Raw genomic sequence first — 27,100 nt, forward strand, 5'->3', positions numbered from 1 at the left:
AAATAATTTGTATTTGTGCCCACACAGGCGGTGCAGTATCTAGCATATAAAAATCACCCAATGGACCAATATTACATGAATGGAACTTTATTTAACTTTAGTAGAAGTTTATTTTCTTTAGTAGAAAACTCTTTGGGCCTGAGAAGCCGGCTGTAGGGTAAATGGTTTTCAGGCTTTTCTGCCCTCCCACTATTAGGATTGCCCTGCCTGATGGGGCACCTGCAGTCCTTACTTTGTTGCAAACTGTCTTACTTACTTCTGTGGGCCAAGGGAGGAGTATTGGGATAGTCACCAAGAGAAGGAGAAGCAGCAGGAAAGAGGCAGGAGAGAGAAGTGGAGAAAGAAGCCAGAGAAGCCCAGAGTGAAGACTTGCAGGGGGCTAGGAGGCCTAGTGGCCTCCTGGCCCTCTGGCACTCCTGCCTGCCGTAAACCTGGTTATTGCGATGCATGTAAAGCTCAATAAAAGCCTGAGAAAGACACCGAGGGCTCCAGGACTCCTCCTTTTACCCGGTCTGCTTGGATCCTAGATACCCTGCTCTGTGGCCTTCCTGCCACTACACCAGGTATCTGGATAATAGAATTGCTTGTTACCTACACATTATGTATTCCAAATACAGACTTTTATTGGTAAATATATGTGAAGTTGTAGGAGAACATATTTAGGTTATATGTTATATAAAAGTTTTGACATTACTGAGACAGGAAGACACATGGAAAAATTCAGATGACCAAGAATTAAACTAGAATCCTACAGCTACTAGATACGAGATACATGAATTCATTATTTTGAAAGCAAAAAATTAAGACAATGAGCTAAAATTAAAAAAAAAGTTTATTTTTTCCTATATAGGATATTTAAAAAGTAGAGAGAATAGTACTGTAAATGCCCATGTACTCACCAATGAGTCAACAATGGTCATCTCATGGTTAATTATGTTTCCGTTATTAAACCCCCCCCATAGCATCTTGAAGAAAGACTCAGATATTATGTTAAAGAAAAATGGTTTACAATGACAGCTGATGCTCACTGAATTCCGTGAGAATGACACCCAAGCACCATAAGACTTTCTGGTAATCTACTGTAACTTTCTTCTCTCCTAGACAGTCCATCTAAATTCAAATTGTTGGAGTTGAAAAGCTGCATATTAATATGCATATAAATAGGGGGATAGTTGTTTTTGATGACTTGGCAATTTCTCTTAACTATGCTTTTCTTTAATCTCATGGATTGTGGCACTGTTTTCTTGTTAAAAGCTATAGGACCTGTCCTAGACGGTGACCTTCTCAATGACAAGGTCATATATTTGAAAATAAGCACAAAGAAAAACAGTTTTATGGAGATGGATGTTCATGAGCATAGAGACTAGGGTCGTTTGGAATTCAGACCATGACTGAATAAATGACTGAATTCAGACCATGACTGATATATGCAGCCGAAGCATGGATGTGGGTCTGATAGTGCTCTGCATGGAGGTGGGCACATACACCTCCCAAACAGAGTGGTGGTTTGGGAAAGAAGCTCAATAGCTACAGTGAAAGGAGTAGGGGAAGGAGAGGATGGAGGTCCTAGACCTTGTGCTTGGGCATGCAGGGGTGAGTGGTAGTGGTGACTGAGGACCTGTGATGCTGTCCTTTTCTTGGTTCCAGGACGGGTAGCCCTACTTTTCCTTTCTGATTATGCTTTGGGATTGGGCTTTTTGGTATTAGTTTACTATTTAACTACTTTGCCCTTCTTATGTTTAGTGGACTATTATGCAAAATAATGTCACCTTTACTTTAAACATAGAATTAGACATGGCCTTCTCAAAGCACTATGCTTTCTGGAGAATCAGGAAAAATGATCAGGCACTGAGGTGTATAGTTTCCAAAGGTAACCACTGCCAATTTCTTCCTTCCCTGAGGCACATGCCACTCCATCAAGAGATGGAGTTGATTTCCTTCCTCCTCAAGTCTGGCTGACCCTGTGACTCCTTTGTTCAGTGAAAGTGATGGGAGTGATTTTATGGGATTCCTGAATTCAGGCTTTAGAGAACTGGCAACTCCCATTTCTTTCCTTTGAATGTACCTTCTTATAAATCAACACTATGCAGCAAGAAACCCTAAGCATGGGATGCAGCAAAAGCAGTAATAAGAGGAAAATATATAGCAATAGAAGCTCACATCAAAAAACAAGAAAGAACTCAAAGAAACAACCTAATCTCGAAGCTCAAAGATCTAGAAAAAGAACAACAAAAAAACCCCAGAACCAGTAGAAGAAAAGAAATAATAAAAACCAAAGCAGAAATAAATGAAATTGAAACTAAAAAAACAATCCAAAAGATCAATGAAACCAAGAGCTGGTTCTTTGAAAAAATAAATAAAATAGACAAACCCCTAGCCAGGCTCACAAAGGAAAAAAGGGAGAAAGCACAAATACACAGAATCATAAATGAAAGAGGAGAAATCACAACGGACACAGCAGAAATCAAAAGAATAATCAGTAACTACTATGAACAGTTATATGGAAACAAGTTCAACAATCTAGAGGAGATGGACAAATTCCTACAACTCTACAATCACCCAAAGCTAGATAAAGAAGAAATAGAACACCTAAACAGACCAATTACAAGCAGCAAAATTGAAATGGTAATTAAAAACCTCCCCAAAAACAAAAGCCCAGGACCTGATGGATTTACAAATGAATTCTACCAAACATTCAGAGACGAATTAGTGCCTATCCTTCACAAACTCTTCCAAAAAATTGAGAAGGAAGGGACAATACCAAACACGTTCTATGAAGCCAATATTACACTAATACCAAAACCGAATAAGGACAACACAAAAAAGGAAAACTATAGGCCAATCTCCCTAATGAACACTGATGCAAAAATCCTCAATAAAATTTTAGCTATCAGAATCCAACAATGTATCCATAAGATAATTCACCACGACCAAGTTGGATTCATTCCAGGGGCACAAGGATGGTTTAACATCCGAAAATCAATCAACGTTATCCAACACATCAACAAAAAGAAATATAAAAACCATATGATAATATCAATAGATGCTGAGAAAGCTTTCGACAAAGTGCAACACCCATTCATGATAAAAGCCCTTGAAATTCTTGGGATACAAGGAACATACCTCAACATCATAAAGGCCATCTATGACAAGCCAACAGCCAGTATCATTCTCAATGGTGAAAAGCTGAAAGCAATTCCATTAAGATCTGGAACAAGACAAGGATGTCCACTCTCACCACTGCTTTTCAATATAATACTGGAAGTCCTAGCCAGAGCAATAAGACAAGAGAAAGACATCCAAGGAATCCAAATAGGAAAAGAAGAAGTCAAACTATCACTATTTGCAGATGATATGATAATATACATAGAGAACCCCAAAATCTCCACAGAAAAACTAATTCAACTCATCAATCAATTCAGTAAAGTGGCAGGATACAAAATCAACACGCAAAAGTCAGTAGCCTTCCTATACACAAACAATAAATCTGAAGAAGAAGAAATCAAAAAAACCACCCCTTTTATTATCAAAACAAAAAAAATCAAATATTTGGGAATAAATCTAAGAAAAGAGGTAAAGGACCTATACAAAGAAAACTATAAAACACTGTTAAAAGAAATAGAAGAAGACACAAAGAAATGGAAAGACATCCCCTGCTCATGGATTGGAAGAATAAACATTATTAAAATGGCCATCCTACCAAAAGCAATATACAGATTCAATGCTATTCCAATCAAAATCTCAATGGCATTCTTCAAAGAAATAGAACAATTATTGATGAAATTCATATGGAATCACCAAAAACCCCGAATAGCCAAAGCTCTACTGAAAAAAAAAGAAGGAAATGGAGGCATCACACTCCCAGACTTCAAACTATACTACAAAGCCATAATCATCAAAACTGCATGGTATTGGAACAAGAACAGACATACAGACCAATGGAATCGAATAGAAAATCCAGAAATAAACCCACAGATTTATGGTCAACTAATCTTTGACAAAGGAGCAAAGACTATGCATTGGAGCAAAGAAAGTTTGTTCAATAAATGGTGCTGGGAAAACTGGGTCGCTACATGCAAAAGAATGAAGCTTGACCACTACCTCACACCATACACAAAAATCAACTCAAAATGGATTAAAGAACTAGACATAAGACCTGAAACCATAAAATACATAGAAGGAAATATAGGCGAAACACTACGGGATTTGCACATCAAAGACATCTTTACAGACACATCACCCAAAGCAGTGATAGTGAAGAGAAAGATAAACAGCTGGGACTACATCAAATTAAAGAGCTTCTGCACAGCAAAAGAGACAATAACAAAAACAAAGAGAAACCCCACCAACTGGGAGAACATTTTTGCACCCAACACTAATGATAAAGGACTGATCACAAAAATCTGCAAAGAGCTGATGAGACTCAGCAACAACAAAGAAAATAATCCAGTCAAAAAATGGGCAGAAGAGCTAAAAAGAAACTTCTCTGAAGAGGAAATGCAAATGGCCAACAGACATATGAAAAAATGTTCAACATCACTTGTAATCAGGGAAATGCAAATCAAAACTACCATGAGATACCATCTCACACCAGTGAGAATGGCACATATTAAAAAAACTAGCAACAACAAATGTTGGCGAGGATGTGGAGAAAAAGGAACTCTTGTGCACTGTTGGTGGGAGTGCAAACTGGTCCAACCACTATGGAGAGCTGTGTGGAGATTTCTGGACCTACTAAACATAGAGCTTCCATATGATCCAGCAATTCCACTCCTAGGTATTTACCCAAAGGACACAGAAACATCAATTCCAAAGAGCACCTGCACTCCTATGTTTATAGCAGCACTGTTTACAATAGCTAAGCTTTGGAAACAACCCAAATGCCCAAAAATAGATGACTGGATCAAGAAGATGTGGTACATATATACCATGGAATATTACTCAGCATTCAAAAAAGATAAACACATGCAATTTGCAGCAACATGGATGGCGCTGGAAGGGATCATGCTCAGCGAAATAAGCCAAAAAGAAAAAGAAAAATACCGGATGGTCTCACTCATAGCAGGAATCTAGAAAACTTAAATAAGGGACCAGGAAAATGAATATAAGAAAGTGAAAATCAAAATCAACAAAAAACTATGAACCAGAGACACTTGTTGGGGGGTGGGGGGCGGGAGGGGAAGGATTGGGGTCAGAATGGGGCGTTTGCAATTGTATGGGGGAATATAAAAATAAAATTTAATATTAAAAAAAAAAAAAAAAAAAAAGAAACCCTAAGCAGCTAAGTTGAGAGGGGCAAGCAGAGGAGCACCACAATAGTGAATAAGCATTCTGAAGCCCACAAGTGACAGAAACACTGAGAAGACAAAGCTACATCTATAGTAATTGTCTATTTCAGTGAGAACAAAGCTCTGCCCCTTCCCTCATGGAAACGGTTCAATGTAATGAAACTAAGTTTGACTATATCCCCAGGGAATCATGCCCCCCCAAATGGTTCAGTGTCAATCTCTGTTATTGGTATTTGGAGGCTCAGCAGTGGACTTGGAGGATAGCTTATCTACCATTATGATATTCCAGATAGCGTTATTTAGACTTGGAACTCATTATAAGGAAAATGAAATTTGGGTTTGGGCACATGTTCATGGAATTACTTGTCTTACCATATTCTCAATCTTCCTGAAGCAGCTGGCCTGACTGAACAGTAGGAAGACCTTTGGGAGACTCATTTATAGGATCTTTGCAGGGATGGGATAATGTTTGGGATGCTCTGATTTAGCAACCAAGAATCTGCTATTTTTCCCAACTATAAGAATTAAGATGTGGAAAAGCTCACTCAAAATTATTCCTAATGGTTCATTAGTGTTTGTTTGTTTGTTTTTCTTCCTGTCTTCATAAATTTGGACTGGGCATGTTTAGAGGTCTTGGTTCCCAAGCAATGAATACTTCCACTAAGGAACAAGAAATAATCCCCTTAGACAGAAAGTTAAGATGACTCTGTGGGTTCTTTACACCAATAAACCAACAGATTTGGAGGGACATACTGTTCTGGCTGAGTAAGATTGGGACATTCCAGGAAGGAAAATTCTTTGTTGTGGAACTGTCAGTTAGAATAAGATCCTCAGTCATTTGGTGCCAGTATAAACTTGTAGCCATTGATCCAGCCCCACAAATTATCCTTCTCCCTTCCAGATGTTCCATAGGGATATGAAATTGCTGTACTTGAGAATCACTTTTCAGTAGTGCATCTTTTCAAGGCCAATGTTTATTTTTGTGACATTTTATTAAACAATACTAGAATAATAAGCTTGATAAAATATTTCTTATTGAGTCAAACAAATTAGAAACATGATATTCTATAGTTTCCCTTTTTTCCAGCACTTTGTTTTTAGCTGGGGACTTAGTTTTAAGTTGGGTTTTAAACTGTTAGTTTTAAGCTCATTAGTTAAATAGTTTTAAACTACTAGTTTTAAGATATCTTGTGGATTTAAATTATGATCACAATCTTTAAGAACTTGGCCAAGTTAAGACCATTGACTTTAAAGCTATCCAGACTGGCATTCACTGAATGGGGATTTCATGGCAGCAGAACCCATTTGATAGAGAATTATTTGCAAGAAATATTATTTTTTTAGAAAAAACATCTTGCTAAAAATATTATTTTATTAGAAAAAACATGCTGCTATGCAAAAGGATGTATTACATTGGCTTCTGCATAGCAAGCTCAGGTTTTAAATTAAACTTAATTTGTGCCAATGGGGATTGCATCAGCTGGTTACACACACGCGCGCGCACACACACAATACTGGTGACTCTTACCTTCTGTGTTCTTCTTTTTCATCATAATGTTTATCATAGCAACATCTGCAAACTACTTCTACAGAATTCATTCCTGGTGCTGGATAATACATTGGCTCCTCTCAGCATCATAAACTTTCTGGAAATGTGCATAAGTTGCACTTGGATCTTGGCTAGTGACTGCCCCCATCACACCTCTGAGGCTGCTTAAGTCAGTTTATTTCTCTGGACATTGATTGTCTTAATACACAGGCAAAAAAACTGACTTAAAGAATATAAGTTTAAATGAACTTAAAAGTCATTTCCAGTGTTTACATCCAGTGGGTCTGATTTAATTTCTGTCCTTACTATGTCCAGTACAAATCTAGTGGAGTAACACCTCCCCTATGCTCTTAAATTATAGACCAGCCCCCAAGGAGACTGACCCTGACTCTAGGTACAACCTGGATGCTTCATTAGGAGTTTCTCTCCTCCACCTAGGATTGCCATCCTTCCTCCTGCCCTCCAAGGATTCAGGTTTCCAAGTATATAGCTCTTTGAAACTATATATGGCTACAGTCCGAGGAGACTATCATGTACTCTAATTTTTCATTGAATAGATGAACAAATGGAGGCCCAGAGAAGAGAAGTGACTTTCTCAAAGCCAAAAGTCAGCCAGTAGCAGAGCTGGGATATTTACGTTTCTTGACTTCCAGTTCAGCTGTCTCCATGGTGCCAGTGGGCTTGTCATTAAATAATTATGACTTCACAGAAGATATTGTACCTTGAGATGATGTTATGCGCTATGTTTCTGCTGGTAATATTTCAAGCTGAATTTCTCTTTCAGTTCTAAAATGTCTACAGTGGGCATCAGGGTTCTGAGGATGTTGTTGGTCAACTGAGTTCAGCAGTAGAGGTGGCATCCACAGTGGTAACAGGGAGCCTGGAGGGTCAAGGGCAACTCACCTTCTTCCCAGAGTATATGTCTTCAAAGTGGTTTGGTGAACCATTTGCCAAAAGGATATGAATTTCAATTACTGGTGTCTGGAATGGCCATACCTACTGATGAGAAAGTACAAAGACACATTTATTTAGCAAGGTTCTATCCTAGATGCCATGTTGGGCAGTATAGTGATTAGGCTGAGGTTTTGAAGACAGCCTTATGGGTTCAAATCCCAGTTCCACTAATTATTAGCTGTTGAATCTTGAGCAAGTTATCTATTTTTTTTTTAATGGAGCAGCTGCTGCTGCTATTATCTACCTACACAGGTTTTTTTGTTAGGATGAAATAAATTAATATGTATAAAACACTTAGGTCAATGCCTGATACATAGTAAATGCTACATAGGGATGTTATTACTATGCAAATTAAAAATGTATTCACATAAAACCTCAACACATTTTGCCAGAATGAAATGATATACATTAAATGTATTGTAGTAACGACCTAGGAGAACATGGGGAATTAAAGGAATATAAGGGAATTTAAAAAAATCCTAGGCAAATGACTCCAGAACACTTGCTTTTAATCACTACAGATACTACTTTGTTATTATTCCTTTGCCAAGATGAATAAAGCAAGGCTAAAGTAAGGTAAGTCAAGGCATTAAGTATTCATGCAGAGGCAGGAAGAGTATATAGAAGTCAGTTTCCATATCAGATTGGAGATTTTGGTCCTTCTTTTCATCCCTAATCTTCAGGCTCTTCAGACAATTCATTAATCCCACTATTTGGAAAGCCTATTCAGATTTTTCTATTCACATCAAGATTCTGCAGAAAATGGAGTTAAGACAGATGTTATCCAACCCTATCAAGCATTGTCTATGATGCCTGCAATTCAAGTCCATGAGCTTCATCAAGTTTTATATAAATAGATGCAAGTGTATAATTGAAATAAAAAAAATTAATGGCCCCAAATAGGGGGACATTAAAATATGGCTCAATAAAATGTGTCCATCCATATAATAGAATATAAGCAGCCTAAATGATATTACTATGGACTAACATTAAGAACCTAGACAAATATTTAATATATAGTTATTTAAAAAATAGATCACATTGTAGTATGTAGAATTTATCAAGGTGGCATGTATACATATGCATACGTGCCTATACACACAGACATAAATATATCCATGTGCAGAATAATGGAGGGCAGTGGCATATATCAATACAGTCATCATCTTGGGCAGAGTCTTACTTGTGCCTCTTTTATCTATAGTTTCCATTTCTTTAATAATAAATCTGCAGAAACCCTTTTTAAGGAAAAATAATTTACTAAAAACAGCATGAGAGATACCTAAAATAAAGGCTGTTTTTCCCATGGAAATTGTACTCCTTTTCTATAATCAAGTTGAAAATGATCTTTCCTACTCCTGCCAAGCTGATGCAATAGCTTCTACCTTTGATACAGGTGGCTGCTGTTATACACGGCTACTGCAGCCTGCGTCCCATTGCATTTTGGTTATTGGGTACATACCTATTTACAACCACCTGGCAGAGTCTGGGACATCGATATTTTTAAATGAATGGATTAGTGATTTGGTAAGGGGTCAACAGCATGGATTTGTATACGTGCTCTCTCTGCCATTTATAAGCCAGGGATGTTCCAGGCTCCTTACCTGTACAGTGGCAATAAGAACAGTGGGTCCAGACATCTCCAACTGTATTTTGTAAATGGCAAAGTGACAGTCACAAGATAGGTGGGGGTGCAGAGTTTATTATTATTGCTACATCTATTATTAATAGTTCTTCATCTTCCAACCCTGATTTCTCCTCAGCTCCCTAAGGCATCATGGTTACCATAGCAGCCAGAGGCTGATGATGCCTCCAGGGGCAGTAAGGTGAAATTGAGCCTGCTCCTTGGTCTTTGCTTTCGCATGTTCTTTGCAGGCTAGAGAGAGATGGTCTGAAACTCAGCTTCTCTTCTAGTCTACCACCCTATCTTGGGTCATTTAGATCCACAAACCTGCCTCAGCAGCCTCAGTTCAGGGCCCTGAAACACCTCTTCAGAGACTCCTGCCTCCCCAAGCTCTGTCTCTTGGCACCCTGCCTGGTTGCCCTGGAAACAGGTTCCACTGCGGACAAAGGAGGGAGCTGGGTCCTGCTTCTCCTTGGTCCTGTCGATGAGGATTTTTAGACCGTGGAGACTGCGCTGCCCAGCCCTGCACCTGCCCTCGCTCCCCTCATTCTCCTTCAAGTGGAGCTTGCCTTCCCTTGCCCCTGACGACACCATGTGTAAAAGTGTGACCACAGGTGAATGGAAGAAAGTCTTCTATGAGAAGATGGAGGAAGCAAAGCCAGCAGACAGCTGGGACCTCATCATAGATCCCAACCTCAAGCACAACGTGTTGGCCCCTGGTTGGAAGCAGTATCTGGAATTGCACGCCTCAGGCAGGTGAGTAGCCCAGTCAGTAGGGGTCCTGCGGGCTGCCCCTGGGGCACCTTCCAAGAGGAGACAGAAACAAGAACCCAGGTACTGCAGGTCAGGCTCACTGCTGGGCTGGTGTAGGCTGGGAGGGAGACTCCCTAACCAGAACTTTGACACTGGAGTTGGATTCCAGCTCTTCCACTGAGCACCCATGTAATTTCGCTCTCTGAGTCAGTTTTCTGGGAGAAAAAAAAAGTGATATATATTTATTTGTTCTTTGAATACTTAAAATATTTTCCAATTTTAATAATCCTTTAAAATGGTTAAAAACCAATAAAAGGGGGGCTTAAGGACCATGGGTGGGGGGAGAGCGCAAGTGGCCTATACTCTGGTCCGGGGAAAAGTTTGAAAGTTTGCTTTCAGTATGTTTAACTCAGTTTTACTTAATATGCAATATTGAACACGTGAGCGGCGCTATAAACTGACCCTGCTCTCAGCTGCATGGTCCTTGAGCAACTCAGTTTTTCCCTTTGACCTCGTTTTCCCATTTTGCAGGAGGCCTAGAACCTTGCCTTGTAGTCATGGACCAGCTACATCAGCATCACGTAGAAGTTGTTAAGGATTCAGAATCTCAATCCCCATCCTAGACCTACTGAATCAGAACGTTCATTTTAACAAGGTCATGGGTTGTTCATATGAGCAATGGTATCTGGAAGCTGACTGTTGAGCAGTTGTCCATGGGTGTATTGAGTGAAGACTTCCCTATGGGCCACAGAGGGGAGGCTGAGTGCTGCAACCTGGAGTCAGAAGTAAGGCCTTCCTTCCAGCCCTGGCTCAGTCCATTCAATTCAATTTAAGCAACATCTGTTGATACTTTTTGTGTGTTTGGGGATGGACTCAGTCTCTAACTAGTTATGTGCCAAGGATCATTTTCTTATTCTCTGTGTCTCAGAGTAAAACATACCAATGCTAACTTGGTGATTTCTATGAGTACACCAGTGCTGACATTTTCCACCCCAATTTTTGTAATCTAGTTTGAGAAAAAGGAAACAGCCTTAAGCGGAAATAATTAAAAGAAATGGGAATGAAACCATGTAGTCCCTAAACAAGATGATGGGAGGAATACAGAAGGCTGGGCACTTGATGGCAGTGTGGGGGTGGGGTGGAGGTGGGTGCCTTCTCCAAGGCCTGAAGGGCTTAGAGGGCTATGTGGAGAGAATTGTGGCTCCTGCAGGTCTGGTTGTGGCCTTGACCTTCAGGTGGCCCCAAGCAGTTCATTCTGCACATAGACTGCACATAGACTGCTTCCAAGCCTTGGGATGCATAAACTCAGCACTAGCCTGGAGTTTGAGAAGTGGTAACAGTATTGTTTGAATCCTGATCTGGACTATGCAGTTCATAGTCAGGTAGCAATGTGTGCACTGAGTGATTATATGTTTCCTGTTGTGGGTCATTGCCACACTCAGAGTCAAAGGAGGGCTGAGCAGGAAGGGTCCATCTAGTACACTGTGTGCATTTTAGAGATGAAGAAAGATGCCTAGAACCAAGGCCCTGGTGTATGACCTGAGGGGATTGAAAGACAGGGAGCCGAGTCCTCAGCAGAGCACAGAGGAGGTAGCTAGCAAGGCAGAGCAGTGCTGGATGTCAGGTGTGTCCTGGAGAGTGCATCCGATCCTAGTAGCACACACAAAGGGCCAGGCCAGGCAGCCAAGTGGGGAAAGCTAATGAACCAGGGGCCCTAAACACAGGACCTCCACTTCCAAGCTCTGCCTACTGACCTTCACCCCTTTTTCTATTCTACAGTTGTTTCACTCCATCCTGTCTTCCTTCCTTTCCCTGTCCCTGCAGGTTCCACTGCTCCTGGTGCTGGCACACTTGGCAATCGCCCCACGTGGTCATCCTGTTCCACATGTACCTGGACCGTGCCCAGCGGGCAGGCTCGGTGCGCATGCGCGTCTTCAAGCAGCTGTGCTACGAGTGTGGCACGGCGCGGCTGGACGAGTCGAGCATGCTGGAGGAGAACATCGAGAGCCTGGTGGACAACCTCATCACCAGCCTGCGCGAGCAGTGTTATGGCGAGCGTGGCGGCCAGTACCGCATCCACGTGGCCAGCCGCCAAGACCACCGGCGGCACCGGGGCGAATTCTGCGAGGCCTGCCAGGAAGGCATCGTGCACTGGAAGCCCAGCGAGAAGCTGCTGGAGGAGGAGGCGACCACCTACACCTTTTCCCGGGCTCCCAGCCCCACCAAGCCGCAGGCTGAGGCAGGTTCTGGCTGCAACTTCTGCTCCATCCCCTGGTGCTTGTTTTGGGCCACGGTCCTGCTGCTGATCATCTACCTGCAGTTCTCCTTCCGCAGCTCAGTCTAGGATTCCCTTGGTGGGTCCGGGGGACTCATGGGGCCCGAGAGCTGTGGGGGCCATCCAGCTGGTGGAAGGGGAAGAAGAGAGACCTGGTTGGGAGAGGGATCAGATTCTAGCTCTGGCGCTGCCACTGATTCAAGGGCACCTGGGACAAAACACCCAGTTTTTCTATTTAAAGTTTTTTCTATTCTAAAATTATAGGTTTGGGCTAAGCTCATTGATTTTTGAAAGGGTTCCAAAATCCTGCTTCAGTGTCTCAGGGACTTTTGGATTTTGAATATAATTTGAGTGAGTGGGTTTCTTATTCCGGTCCAACCACTCTGCCCCAGCTCCTACCTCCTCCTCCTCTGGCAGTAATCAGAAGGGAACTCTTAGATGGAGTTCCATTTAAGAGTTTTGTGTGAACAAATGTTCCACTGCTTTTTAAAAAGTTTGAAAACGACAGGTAGGTGATCAGAAAAGGCCTTTTCATAGTGATGAGCTCATCCTTACTCTCTTGTTAACCCTCCACTCCTCACCTTCGTTATCTGCCACATCTGGAGCTGCAGCCTTAAATTAGCCTCTACCTAGGGTATAAGCGGCACCCACAGCTCTGCACCCATGCACACAGCAGAGATTCCTCTTGCAGAGTGAGAAGTGGGGCCACTAGGCTGACCCTTTGGTACTCCATGCACAGTCTCTTTGCTTCTGTTTACCAGACTCCCAACTTCCAGCTTCCCTCCCTTAAGGGTAGATTTTGGCATCTGTCTGGATCAAAGATGGTGATTGAGGTGGAGTCCCATAAAGCTAGGCTTCCCTCTCTCTGAATGTGAACTGGCAGAGAATTCAAGGGAGATTTTTCTATAGAAGGTAGAGTATTAGCAGTAAAGTGCACGCGCACATGCACACACACACACACACACACACAATTTTGGGAAACAAGTAGATTGACGCTGCTTTGTACTAGAGAGTTCAGAGTTCAGGTACCAAGTCTGCCTGATTCTCAAAAGTCCTGATGGCTAGAACACAGGAGCAGGGACATGGTCTCCAGGCTTTTTGCTGAATCCTAGATAAGAGCCTTTCCCACACGGGCCATACACAAAGCTTCCTCACCAAAGATCAACTGTCCGTCTAAAACCATTGGAATGGGGGTCCATGAGCAAGAGAGGGAACATTAAAGATGTGAAGTGCTTTGTCCATGGAACAGTGCATAAATATGTGGAGGAATCCTACATTGCTGTAAAATGCAATGCTATATGGTCAAGAGTGGGAGGAGAGAAGATTTTCTGATTGTCAGAATCTGGAGTGAGGTGTGGATGGAGCCAGATGCAGGATGCTTCACAGCTCTTTTGAGGGTTTTCATTCACCCTATTTCTCTTAATAACTTGACTCACTCTCCCTGTTTCCCCAAATGCTCCCCCTTTTAATGCAAATTCACCACCATTGAAGGGATGGAGGGAAGAGGGGCACTTTTTAATAAAGATGGGATACATTAATCAAGCTTAGTTGTCATTAATGTGTGCTTGGGATTCACCACACTGTCCCTAATTTGTAATGGGCTCTTGGGTAGTCCTTCCACTCCTTCATCTCCTCTTTCCTCTTTCTGAGGCCCCACATATGACATTATCTGACTTCAACCTCAAGGTCTGGGCCAATACTGTCCATAGTGAGGGATACAGGCTGCCCTTGGTCAGTCATACAGAGGACTCGGCATAAGGCAAGTCTTATGTGCCCTCCCCTGATTGTAGTACTTGACTTCCTCCACTTTATCCACACAATATCCATTCCTTTATCCAGGACACATACCCTGAGTACCTTTTATTGGGTGAGCCCTGATGTGGTGGGATTCAAAGGGTACTGAGGGGTAGGCCCTCCTGTCAAAGAGCTCTATTTGCTGCAAAAGCACTAACTCTTGCTGCCCTTTAAAAATCCTGGGGCATTTGTAAACAAATATCAGTGCCCAGTCTCTGCCCAAGAATAGAATCAGAATTTCTGGGCAAAGGGCTCCAGTATCAGGTTTAGAATAAGATTCCCAAGTGATCCAACTATGTTGCCTGGTTTAATGACTTCTAACTGAGGAACAAACTTCCTCTTCCACCCAATTTTATAATAATGGAAACCTGAGATCTTCCTTAATGATCTCCCTTGGATTTCTAGGACTTGGGCTCAGCTTTTTACTCACTCCTTTCTGCTTCTGTCCACCACAAGGCTTTATCCTGCTCTTAGAGTATCTATTATTGAGTGAGCACCACCATCCTTGCCTGGAGGCACATCAAACTTTGCTATACAGTACCTCCTCTTGTCCATGGGAGACACATTCCGAGACCCCCAGTGGATGCTCGAAACCATGCATCTAAATCCTATATATACTGTGCTTTTCTGATATATACACCTATCTATGATAAAGTTTAATTGACAAATAGGGTGCTGTACAACTTAACAATAAGAATAGAACAACTATAATAATACACTCTAATAAAAGTTATGTGGATGCAGTCTCTCTCTTTCAAAATATCATATTGCATGTATTATTTTTGGACCATGGTGGACTGTAGGTAACTAAATTCATAGACAAGTTTGGGGGGGACTACTATAATTTCTTGTCTATGGTTATACACCCTGCTAGAATATAAGTTCCAAGAAACATAGATATTGTACATTTTGTTCACCTCTATTGAGCACATAGTAAGTGCTCAATAAATATTTGCTGAATGACTAGTGAACCAGTGAGTTATCATCAACAGTGCCTTCTGCTTCCTCTGCCTGAGATCTGAGTTAGGTGAGACAGAGACCAGCCCTTTGTTCAGCCCATACATACAGGTAGAATAATTGCAAATAAAGTCTGCTTTTCTCCCTCTGGTTGAGGGGGTTATTGGAAACTGGGGTGCTGTCTCCCTCAAACCAAAACTGGGGTCTGTGGGGTTGGGTTAAAGGCAAATAAAAACACCACAAGGTTTTCTACTGTCCTGAAATGTGCCTTTTTCTCAGTTGGGCATTTGCTTGATTTGCTTGGGCATTTGCTTTGACCATTTCCCAGAATTCCTATGAAGTGATTTAACCAGTTTCAGGTTGTTTTTTATGTTTCCATGGGCAAACATCATTTTCAGACTTGGAGCTTCCCAACATGCCATTTTGTTGCAATGGACTCTTACCTGCACTCCCTTTCTCTCCCTCCTGTAACCCATCCTGTACACGGGGCTGTCATGAGGCTTCACCCATGCTGTTTTATCCGTCCTACTTTTCTCTTTGCCAGGCTAAGGCCAACTCAACCTTCAGTTTCCAGCCTATGCTATTTCCTATCAATGTCCTCCATGCAAGAATAGAACTGGTGCTTCTGTTAAGAACATACATTTCTCCCTCTGCTTCCTCTTTCATATCCTCTCACTTCTTTTCCAGCTCTAAGACATTATGCTTCTGAGGGTCTATTTGGGGAAAGGAAGATTTTCAGCATCCTGGGATGTTAGATTTCGAAGAATCATTAAAGTCTCAACCGTTTCACTTTGCAGATGACAAAATGTGACCACAGCATTCAAGTGACTTTCTCAGCTTCCACTGAGGTAGTTGTAGTTGTAGAGCAAGGAGTTTTAGAGCAAGGAGTTGTAGAGCAACTACAACTTAAAATATAACCAGAATCAATTCTAGTTGTTCTCACCCCACTGCAGGCTGCAGCCTCAAATGGGCCACAATTGCCTCTTCCTGGATTACTGCAGGAGCCTCCTAGATAATCTGCTCTTTCACTCTCGTCCCTGTTGGTACAATGATGGTCAATTGGACAACATCACCCATAGCTCAAAGCTTCCAATGGCTTCTTGTTCCATTCAGATTAAAAACCAATGGGGTCTGTGGGGTTGGGTTAAAGGCAAATAAAAACACCACAAGATTTTCTACTGTCCTGAAATGTGCCTTTTTCTCAGTTGGGCATTTGCTTGATTTGCTTGGGCAAATCAAGGTAGTTGTAGAGCAAGGAGTCCAATCCTCACTTAGCTTTATTCTAGAACTCTTTCCTAAAGCAGTAAGTCTCCTCCTGCTCTGTAGGAAGACATCTGCATAGCTTTCCTTATTATCCCTTACACTTGCTACAGATGGAGAGTTCAACGCTTGCTCACTGGCTTAGCCACAACATTTCTTTCTTTAGTTTTGTCTTGGCAAAATCGTCTCTGAAACAGTTCTTTCTTTGCACACGAGGCCACATGACACATGATGAACTTGTTAGAGGTACCCTAGCTTTTATAAACAAACTCCTCAGGGTGCTTCAGGATCCCAGCCTCTCCCATTGGAGCTTTTGCACACTGGCCTTGCTGTTCACACCAGGAGGGGACCTACAGGCACTGAATTGTGGTGCCAGAGACTGAAATCCTCAGTGTGGGATAAGTAAGAAGTGCTCTCTTGATCATGCCCTTCAAACTCACTAGGGCAAGAAACCAACCCAATGGAAGAACTTTTCTCAGGAGGCCTGAGAACCAATAACCAAGAAGATCACCAAATAAGGAAAATTCGCAACATCTTAAGTCCATGCACAATGAGAGATGTAAAAGATTAGACATGCCTTGTTCTAGGGCCCTAGGTCATGGATAATGAACTAAAGATCAGAGAAAATGAGAAATTTGGCTAAGATTTTACAACGAGTAAGGGAAAAATCATAAAATCTGGGGTTAAGAGATACTGGAGACCTAGTACTACTTATTAGCTTTAATGGTCTTAGCCAAGCTATTTAAGCTCTTTGAGTCCCACTTTCCTCATTAAAATGGGAATAATACTGTCTATTTTGGAGGGTCATTGTAAAGAATAAATAATACCCTGTGTGTGATATTGTCCAATATGGAGCACATGCTCATTCTTTTCTTTCTTCCTTTTTTCCCTTTCAGTTGGCAGCCTTTGTTCCGAGTCCTGAAGGAGTCCTTTTCTTAGTGATTGCAGCTCTGTTGGTAAAAGCTGTAGTAAAAAAAGATTGGAAGACAAGGGTTAACTTCCCAGTCCAAGGCTTAGAACTGGTTTATTTTAATATACGTAGAAACATTTCTTTCCTTCCACTCATATTTATTTCAAAGCAGTGACTTCTTTTTTCCAGAGGCATGGTAGCCACTCCATTCTTTTACGATAACTGTTCAAAACAAAACAAAAAAAAAAAAAAGTGCTCCAAAGAGAAAACACCAGTGATTTCTGGGCTCCATTCCCATTGGCTGAAATACCCAGGAGGAATTCAGCTCTATTCCAAGTCCCATTTGGTTCTCTGTAGGACTCCCAGCTAAGGAATTTCCCTTGGAATTATTTCTGGCATTGCGTGGATACTGCCACATACATCAGGGACACAAAACGTCCTGCTGTACGGCTGTCTTGGGACAGGGTCTTGTGAGGATAGGATGGGATGGTGGATGTGTTATAAAAATCTCAATGGCCCAGGGGCTAAGCAACCTGAGTTTCAGTCCTGGTTAAGCCATTGTCTTGACGTCTAGGCTGCAGGACTTGGGGGACTTCGTCTTCCCCTTCCCTTGTTTCCTCATTTATAAAGCAAAAAAGTCAGCTGAACTGGAGGGTCCAATCAGCTCTGACCCTATTCACAAACTGCTGTTTATTTTTTTGTCCTCTCCTCCCCCTCCCCTCCCCTCCCTTCCCCTCCCCTCCCCTCTCTACCCCATCCCTTCTGTTCCTCTCCTCCAGCAAAATTGTGCAGACTGGATCACCCTTAAAGGCATTCATATTTTGAAAGACATAGATTTACAGGAGGTCTTAGGTGGTAGTAATGGAATTTCAGTCTGTGTCTTATCCCCTCACTTCTAAAATAAGCCCAACAATTCTTCACTCCTGTCTTAATAGGGTCATAAAATTTTGCTGATGTAATAAGATATTCTCCATTTCAAGTTTCACCCATTCAACAGATATTTACTGAGTACATATCATGGGCTAGTCTGTGTTCTAGGCACTGGAGATATACTGGAGAGAAAACTGATTAAATCAGTTAACTTTATGGCTAGTAGACAAATTGGACAATATCAGCTGTGTGGTATATTAGTGTTCAGTGCTAAGGAGAAGAATCGATTAGGCAAGGGTGTGGGATGGAGTTACAATTTTAGATTGGCTAGATGTGGAAGGCATACCTTTGAAAAAAGATGAAGAAACCAAGAAAGGAGAATGCCATGTGCAAGGACTCCCAGGTAGGAGCAGCCTGGAATGTTCAATTTGGAGGATGCCAATATGGTGGGAATGGAGTTCAGGCTTAGTCATCATCAGAGTGGTGGGGATCAGAACAATAATGGCGTCAGCCATGTAAGTCATAGGTCATTGTCAGGACATTGGTTTTTAATCTGAATGGAACAAGAAGCCATTGGAAGCTTTGAGCTATGGGTGATGTTGTTCAATTGACCATCATTGTACCAACAGGGACGAGAGTGAAAGAGCAGATTATCTAGGAGGCTCCCGCAGTAATCCAGGAAGAGGCAATTGTGGCCCATTTGAGGCTGCAGCCTGCAGTGGGGTGAGAACAACTAGAATTGATTCTGGTTATATTTTAAAGGTAGAGCAGGGAGGATTTGCTGATGACTGAGATGTGGAGTACAAAAGAAAAAAGGAATTAAAGAGGTTCCAAGACTTTTGACCTGGGCAATTGGAAGAATAGCGTTACCTTTCTAAGACAAGGAAATCTGTGTGAGGAACAGATTTGGGGCCAATATTAGGAGCTCGGATTTGGACATGTGATGTATGAGAGGTGTTTTGAGCAATCTGCTAGATAGACACTTAGTGTGAGAAATGCTGAGGTGGTGGATAAATATTCCCACTTGCAATTTAAAGGAAAAACCCACGTTTGAGGAAAATTGTAGTCATCAGCATTTTGATGATATTAAATATCATGAGAGCAGATGAGGTAATTCAGGGAGTGAAGATTGATAGAAAAGAAAGGAGGCCCAAGGACTGAGCCCTGGGGCTCTCCCTGTAGAGAGACTGGGGAGGACAACCCAACAGAAGGACTATGGAAACCGAGGCAGAGAGCACTATCCACTTGCGTGTTCAGAGCCAAGATTCAGTCAAGCTTGAACTGGAACTCAGCTCTTCAGGGCCAGCTTTCAGAGTGCTTTCCCTGGCCCAAAGCACCTTCTTTCTCATGACACCAACTCACTGTTCGGGGTGGAATCCTTTTTGTGTCTCCTGCATGGGCTCTGTCATTTCGTCAAGTCTGAGCAGGATGTGGAATTGTTTCTGTTTTTTTATTTCAGCATGTTTGAAGTATTTCATAATTTTAAAATACACTAAAATAAAAAGACAGCAGGAGGTCTAGACTGCAAACATGGATTTGGGCTTTGGACATGCAAACTCAGACCAAAAGAAGATGTTGTCTGAGTTGTTTAAAGGGAGCATTCTGTTGTCTTGGATCCTGTCGGCCAGCCTGGGCCATGTGTGATCATTTAATAGACAAGGATGAAATAAGCCAGACAGTTCTAGGAGATGGGCAAGATGAAGGAATATCACAGGATAAAGCTCAGGGGGAGATGAGTGTCCTCACTTTTGAAATTGGTCAGTGTCTTCTAAGACCTTGGACCAGGACTGCATCTATATGCAGCCTTCCAGATCCCTAGGTGCTCTGATTGGTGTTGGTCTGTTGGTTTGGACTGGGGATCATAATCTGACAGATGTTGGTGGTGGACATGGTCTGTTCACCCACACACCTTCTTTTTGTCCTAACACCCCGTCCCTTGGAGAAGACTCCTTTTGAGATTTCATCTGTCTAGATGTTGAAATGGTCCCAGCTCATTTACCTGTGACTGGAAGCTCGTTGCTAGGAATTGTACTTGTGTTTTGCATCCAAATGATATTTTCCTTATCTTCTTAAAAAAAGGTCAACATGTCCAAGATACAGGAGATGGTTGAAAATTCCCTGTTTGTTTCCTCCCCTCAATTTCAAAGAATCCTTGGCTTCCTTTCGGGAGACCAGCACTGATACCAGCAGGTCACAGAAAAACCAGGGACCTGAAATCTATTCCTGCTTTTGTGTCCCTGCCCTGTTTCCTCTCCTCTTCTTACCAATTCACCCTCACATGTTAACAGAGGGGATCGCCTAAAAGCAGGTTCTTTATGTTCAGTGCTAAATTCTCAGAGTCCCAGGAGGCAGATTCCTGCTCTCCTTCTCCAAGGACTCCATTCTGGACCAGAGGGGTCATTGCCTGATGTCCTGAAACCATCTTGAATCTCCCTACTTTTTGCCTCTTCTCCCTCAGTTTACTCTTTGCTCCGCTTGAAAAGTGTAACTGACCTGTCTCAGTTCAAAGTCCTTAAATGCCTGCCTCCCTATTCCCAAAACCAAGTCAAGTATCCAATGCCAACAATTCAGATAGTCTTGAAGGTAGTCTTTTTATACCCATCATGCTTAGGAATTACATGTTACTCATGTTACCCAAACACCCACTGCCATTGCATTTCCCAACTGCCTGTACCCAGCATGTTTTTCCTTCTTCAGTTTACCGCTGCAAAGTAAGAGAGCACCATTCTTCTCAGGAAAACACAAGTCTTGAAACATCTTAGTGATGGAGACTAGGAGTCAGAGAAATATTTTAGCTCATGGGCTAGAACAGAGGGGCATCTCCCTTTTTTGTTACTTAACGGTTATATGACTCGAATTAAGTCCAAACTTGGGAAATAAGTTTCCAAAATTCTTCAGGGGTTACATATATTCAGCATGATAGTCTGCAAACCTCATTCTCAAAGTGGTTGTACATTGGAATCATCTGGGGAATTTTAACACCCAAGTTATAATTGGATGAGGGATCTCACTTAATAGAACTTTAGTCTCTTGATTTCAAGACCCACTGTAGACATAGTGTGGCCACTGTTTCTTCTCTAGGAGTGATCTAGATTTCTCCTCCCTGCTCCTTGGCTACCTTTACATAAGGGCTTCTTGGTGCTGACTCTATGATTCATTCAAGCAGAGAACAAGATCAACTATGACATATTCTGATCCATATTTTATGAACCAACAATGAATTTACAATCTGAAAAACAATTTTTTTTATTCTAAGTATGGATGATGATCAAAGAATGTAATCTGGAACCTGAAAGACTGGCATCCTGGTATATTTTAATAACTTACAGGATCAATAGGGACAAGGTATCTAAACAGAACTGATCTGGAAAATCTAAGACATGCTTTTGTATCAATAATACAATCTTCCCAGAATAGTCTCTCTCTTCATGATATAGTGATCTTAATTAGGTACAGTGAAATGTAGATAAATGGAAACACAAGTCACCAGAATCATCAGTGCATGAAAAATATGCAAGTCCTATGGGATGTTTGACTCAATGCAGATGTTTATTGGAGCAAATGTGTAGTCACCCACGAGAACAACAATATCTGTTGTTAATAAAATCTAGCGTGATCATCATTGCTAATAATAACAACATTCATGGCTTGGAATCAGAACTTTAAATTTAAGGAGATGGATTTTGGTTGCATACAAGAGAGACGTTTACTAAGGGGGTACATTTCAAAGTTGGTAGGGGATGCATTGGAGGTAGTGAGTTTCCCATCTCTAGAAGTGGTCAAGAATGAGGTCATAGTGTTAGACAAGACAGTCCTAACAGCACTCCTATGACTCTGTGAGAGGTCTGGGCTTCTTGGATCTTAGCAGTCAAGCAGGGCCTGGTCTATCTAATAAATGCTTTAGATAAAGGGTAAGCAGAAGTTGCAAGGCACATTGAGGAAGTTCCTCAGAACAGGGATAAGTTTGCAATTGAGAAAATAAACAGGATAATCTGGGTCCAGCCAGAAGTCAGTACTTGTACGTAGATCTTGAAGTTGTTTCAAGGCCTATTTGCCTGACTAAATGGAGAAAGGCTCTTTTAGATATTGGCTTTGGTCCCAGAATTAAACTGCCAGTCTGTTGGATGTGTCATTTTTGTAAGAGAAGCTAATGTAACCTGGGGAGAGCATGAGTGGACATTTATTCTTATCTTCCTTCCATCTGGAAGGACTACCTCTATCTTACCTCTGGAAAAGTGTCCCCTCCCACCCTCCCCCAAAGCTCAGCTCTAAAACCATGTCCTCTGCAAAGGTTTCCTGATGCTTCCTTATCCAGGGCGGCCATACCAGAAGGGCCTTCCTTCTGTCTCTGTGTTGCTCCAAAACATATCACTTCGCGGTGTTCACTGTGACAGTCTCTCTTGTCTGTGTCAGTTTTCCTTCTAGGACTGTAAGGTATGAACCATGTTCGCCTTCTCTCGGCAGCCCCTAGTACCAGTCACCACAGACATGAGGGTGCCCAGGCAGTGCTAGGAAATGGAAATTGTCTTAGGGCCATTCCAAAATTTTGCTTCACACTTCTTTGGTTCTGAAATAAGGCTCCAACTTGCTTGGCAAATGTCTGATGGAGCTGGGTACTTCTGCCATCTTCCCATTAGAGAATAAACAGAGAGGTAGAAGGATGTGCTCCTAGGACCAGAGGCAGGCCATAAATTGCTGCCTTTGCGAGGTCAGCCTAGGGCTAATGTCAGGATGTTGTCATTGCTTAGTATCATCTTTTAATCAGAGATCCTGAATGGTTCAGCAGCTACAGTGCAGGTCAAGAACTAAAATCTCCAAGGAACGATTTGGTAAGAGCAGAAAACAGGGACTTGAGGCTTCTGTTCCTTTGAAGGACTTACATCTCAGAGCTCATGAGAGGAGAGGCCTCTGGAAGCTTCCTGAGACAGGAGGTGGCTTTAGGCAGGGGGAGGTTTTCTGCTTGGGAAACACTTTTGAATTTGTAATGCTAGGGGATCAGGTTAGTCATGGGGGAGGAAGCTGGTGAAGGCTGCCAGGGCCGACCTTGTGTAGCTCGAGATTCAGGAAGACAAAGGCCTAGAGCAGATGCTCTGGTTAGGAATAAGGAATGATCATTTGCCAGCATTTCCTCAGAGCTCCGGACTGCGTGTATGTTGCAAAAGCAGCAGTATTTTGTCTGTATGAGGGCTCTATTGAAACTAAGGAAATTTTCCCTTTTGGCTACTTTGACTTTAAGTCATCTCATCATGGGGAAAAAAGCTTCATTGGAGCCTAGATTGCAGAGGTGGGAGGACTTTTTGGGATGAGGGCAGGAACTTGTCCAGAGTGAGACAGGGTGGAGGCGGGTGGGGACAGAGCCTGTTTTTGAACCTGGTATCTGACTTCCCAATTCACCACCCATCTCTTTTCTATCCTCACTTCTCCAGGCCCACTCAGTGTTTGACATCTGGTTCAGTTGTAAATTCACTGCCATGGGGTACGCCAGAGACTAAGAATGTTGTCCCTTTTTCTGGAGGGCAGGGCTTGGGGTTGGGAAAAGTGAGTGGTAGCACAGAAACAGAGAGCACCTGGGGCCAGATGAAGACAGTCAAGTTTGAAGGGAAAGATACATCACTGATCAGCCCTGAGACCCAACAAGATTTACAAGAGAATTTCATCTGCCTAGTAGATACAGGAGCCTTCTGCTAAAGATATTGAGCACCTAGTTATGCCTGCATGGTGCCAAGGACTAGGTTTAGATTAGTTATTTTGATCCTGTTCAGACTCTGTGAGGTAGGTCAGATATGCTGTTTCTATAACACAGAAAAAGAAATTGAGGCTCAAAGAGGTGAAGTTACCTGCTCATGTTGCAAAGTTAGTTAAGTGACAGAGGCTGGATTTGGTTGTGTTCTCACCATTCTGCTGCTCTACTTCTTGAAAGAGAGTGAAAGGGGGCGCTGAGACTCCCCCTTCATTGGCCGGAATGAATGGGCTGAATGAGGTGGGTGAGGGGCATCTTGCACCAGATAATTATGCTCTGCTGCTGATGAGCATGGACATGCATTGCAGGGGTGAGGCTCTGAAGTCAATTGTTCATCCTGGTGACCCTCTGGATCCAGTCCTTATTTTGGTAGATATAGGAATATACTCCGTAGCGGTCCTTCTTCCCACAGTCCTCGCCCCAGGATACTGTGCCCACCAGGTACCACTGGCCTCTCTCTCTATCAAGAGTCACCATGGGCCCTCCAGAGTCGCCTGCACAGGCATCCTTCCCTCCTAGAGGAACAACAATGCAGTTTATTTTTTTAATTGTCATTTTCTCATATACTTTTTTAAAATTTTATATATATTTTACATCATTGTTCATTTTCAAACAACGTTTGCTTTTTTTTTCTTTTCTTTTTTTTTTGCTTACCCGCACCCCCTCAGGTGTAGTCCCCCACAGAGAAATGCAGTTTAAAATTAGCGTGTTCCGCCAGACCCCCTCTGGCCTGCAGTCCAAGCCCAGAGAGGGAGCAGGAACCCACCGCCGGGGCAGACCAGGTGCACAGGGGAGTGTGTCCCCACATTGGCATTTTAGAACAGGGACCTTTCTCCAGTAAAGACTGCTTGAAACTGACAGATGACTCCTGGAGGAACCAGAGGAGAGCAGAGGAGCTCACCCAAGATGCCGGCCAGTCCCAACTACACAGTGTCCCAACGCATACGGCAAATTAGAAAACAGACAGTAGGGAGGAGAAGAACCACACGCAACCTAGCAACTCCCCAGGGAAAAAGCACATCACAAAAAGAAAAGCAGCCCCCAGATTGCAACGACAGTAACTTGGAAGAACTTCTGAGCCTTCCAGAAAGAGAATTTAAAATTGCCGTGATTAAAAAACTGACAGAAGTCATAAAGGAAAACAATGATAAGGGAAAAATAATCAACGATCAGAAGAATGCAATTGAGTCCCTAGAGAGGGAAAACAATGGTCAGAAGAATGAAATTGAGTCCCTAAAGAGGGAAGTAAAAGAAATGCAGGAGATCAAAGAATTAATGGAAGAACTAAAGAATTCTGGGAAAAGCAATGAAAGCAGAATAGATGAAATGGAAGAACGAATAAGTAATCTTGAAGACACAGAAATAAAAAGAACCAAAACAGAAAAGGAAAGAGAAGTACGAAGGAAAAAGAACGAAGAAAGACTTCGGGAACTATCTGACTCCATGAGGAAAGGAAATATAAGAGTTATAGGAATACCAGAAGGAGAGGAGAGAGATGTAGGAACAGAGAAAATATTCAAAGAGATAATTGAAGAGAACTTCCCAAATGTGAAGAAGGAGCTGAAAATTGATATACAAGAAGCAAGAAGAACACCAAACTTCCACGACGAAAGGAAAAATACAGCAAGACACATAATAGTAAAGCTCCCAAGAATCCAGGACAAGGAAAAAATAATGAAGCTGGCAAGAGGGAAGAAACAGATAACATTCAAAGGAAAGCCAATCAGGCTGACATCAGACTTCTCCGAAGAAACACTACGGGCAAGGAGAGAATGGAGGGACATAGTCAACAGACTCCAAGAAAACAGATGCCAACCAAGAATTCTCTATCCCGCAAAGCTCTCCTTTCTCTTTGAAGAAAGAATATGGACCTTCCCAGACAAACAGAAACTCCGGAATTTCATTGCAACTAAACCCCCACTCCAAAAAATACTACAAGGAGTCCTAAAGCCAGAACCTCAGAGGGACGAATAACAATGAAAGAAGGCCAAAAAAAAAAAAAAGTTATTAAAAGAATAAATAAAAAAATCAAAGGAAAGACAAACACAATGGCAAATACAGATGCTAACATATCAATATTAACTCTAAATGTAAATGGACTAAACTCTTCAATAAAAAGACACAGAGTTGCAGCCTGGATTAAGAAACAAAACCCAACCTTTTGCTGTCTCCAGGAAACACATTTAGCTACAAAAGATAAAAATAGGCTCAAAGTTAAAGGATGGAAAACAATCCTACAAGCAAATGGACCAAAAAAGAAAGCAGGAACAGCTATACTTATATCAGATAAAACAGATTTCAAACTCAAAAAGATAAAAAGAGACCCCAATGGTCACTACATTATGATCAAGGGGACAATACTTCAAGAAGAAATAACACTCATTAACATATACTCACCAAATGAAGGAGCACCAAAATATATCAGACAACTGTTATCCTCTCTGAAAACAGACATCAGAGAAAACACATACGTAGTGGGAGACTTCAACACACCACTATCAACAATGGATAGATCAACAAGACAAAAAATAAGTAAAGAAACCAAAGCTCTAAATAAGGACCTAGAGCAATTGGGCTTAACAGACATCTATAGAACACTAAACCCCAAAAAAACGGAGTACACATTTTTCTCAAGCGCACACGGATCATTCTCCAGGATCGATCACATACTGGGGCACAAGACAAACATCAACAGATACACCAAGATTGAAATCATATCAACCATCTTTTCTGACCATGAAGGCATCAAACTAGAAAATAACCATAAAAAGAAGGCAAGGAACTTTCCTACCTCATGGAGATTAAAAACCACAGTACTGGAAGACCACTGGACTAATGAGGAGATCAAAGAAGAAATTAAAAAATTCTTTGAATTGAACGACAAGGAGGACACCAATATCCTAAATGTATGGGATGCAGCAAAAGCAGTAATAAGAGGAAAATATATAGCAATAGAAGCTCACATCAAGAAACAAGAGAAGACTCAAAGAAACAACCTAATCTTGAAGCTCAAAGATCTAGAAAAAAGAAACAACAAAAACCCCAAAACCAGTAGAAGAAAAGAATAATAAAAACAAAAGCAGAAATAAATGAAATTGAAACTAAAAAAAAATCCAAAAGATCAAT

At 41.9% G+C, this 27,100-nt stretch overlaps 2 protein-coding genes and 1 long non-coding RNA gene across 4 annotated transcripts in view; 2 read left to right on the plus strand and 1 right to left on the minus strand.

The window, feature by feature from the left end:
• The first annotated feature begins 7,558 nt into the window (after nucleotides 1–7,558).
• Nucleotides 7,559–8,757, plus strand: LOC129146823 (uncharacterized). 2 transcript variants are annotated; one of them, XR_008554086.1, is made up of 3 exons: nucleotides 7,559–7,591; nucleotides 8,313–8,367; nucleotides 8,475–8,757. It is a non-coding gene; the product is annotated as an uncharacterized LOC129146823 (long non-coding RNA). The 2 variants fall into 2 exon arrangements; XR_008554087.1 differs by having other exon boundaries at nucleotides 7,581–7,705.
• A 773-nt stretch (nucleotides 8,758–9,530) lies between these two features.
• On the plus strand, nucleotides 9,531–12,703 carry RTP1 (receptor transporter protein 1). Its single transcript, XM_037524548.2, has 2 exons — nucleotides 9,531–10,171; nucleotides 11,993–12,703. The coding sequence occupies exons 1-2, from the start codon at nucleotides 9,900–9,902 to the stop codon at nucleotides 12,510–12,512; spliced, it is 792 nt and encodes a 263-aa protein (XP_037380445.1). The 5' UTR covers nucleotides 9,531–9,899; the 3' UTR covers nucleotides 12,513–12,703.
• A 10,429-nt stretch (nucleotides 12,704–23,132) lies between these two features.
• The window catches only part of MASP1 (MBL associated serine protease 1), a 66,179-nt gene continuing 62,211 nt past the window's right edge, over nucleotides 23,133–27,100 (minus strand). The window contains exon 16 of the mRNA XM_037525267.2: nucleotides 23,133–24,489. Coding sequence (XP_037381164.1) covers nucleotides 24,299–24,489 — 191 coding nt within the window. The 3' untranslated portion in view covers nucleotides 23,133–24,298. The remainder of the gene's footprint in view (nucleotides 24,490–27,100) is intronic.

This window comes from Talpa occidentalis, unplaced genomic scaffold (assembly GCF_014898055.3).
Source record: "Talpa occidentalis isolate TD23 unplaced genomic scaffold, MPIMG_talOcc4v2.1 talOcc4.4, whole genome shotgun sequence".
Taxonomy (NCBI): Eukaryota; Metazoa; Chordata; class Mammalia; order Eulipotyphla; family Talpidae; genus Talpa; species Talpa occidentalis.

Coding starts and splice junctions, on each gene's coding strand:
- RTP1 (XM_037524548.2), top strand. CDS start 9,900: ATGAGGATTTTTAGACCGTGGAGACTGCGCTGCCCAGCCCTGCACCTG. Junction 10,172..11,992: donor GAATTGCACGCCTCAGGCAG/GTGAGTAGCCCA, acceptor CTGTCCCTGCAG/GTTCCACTGCTCCTGGTGCT.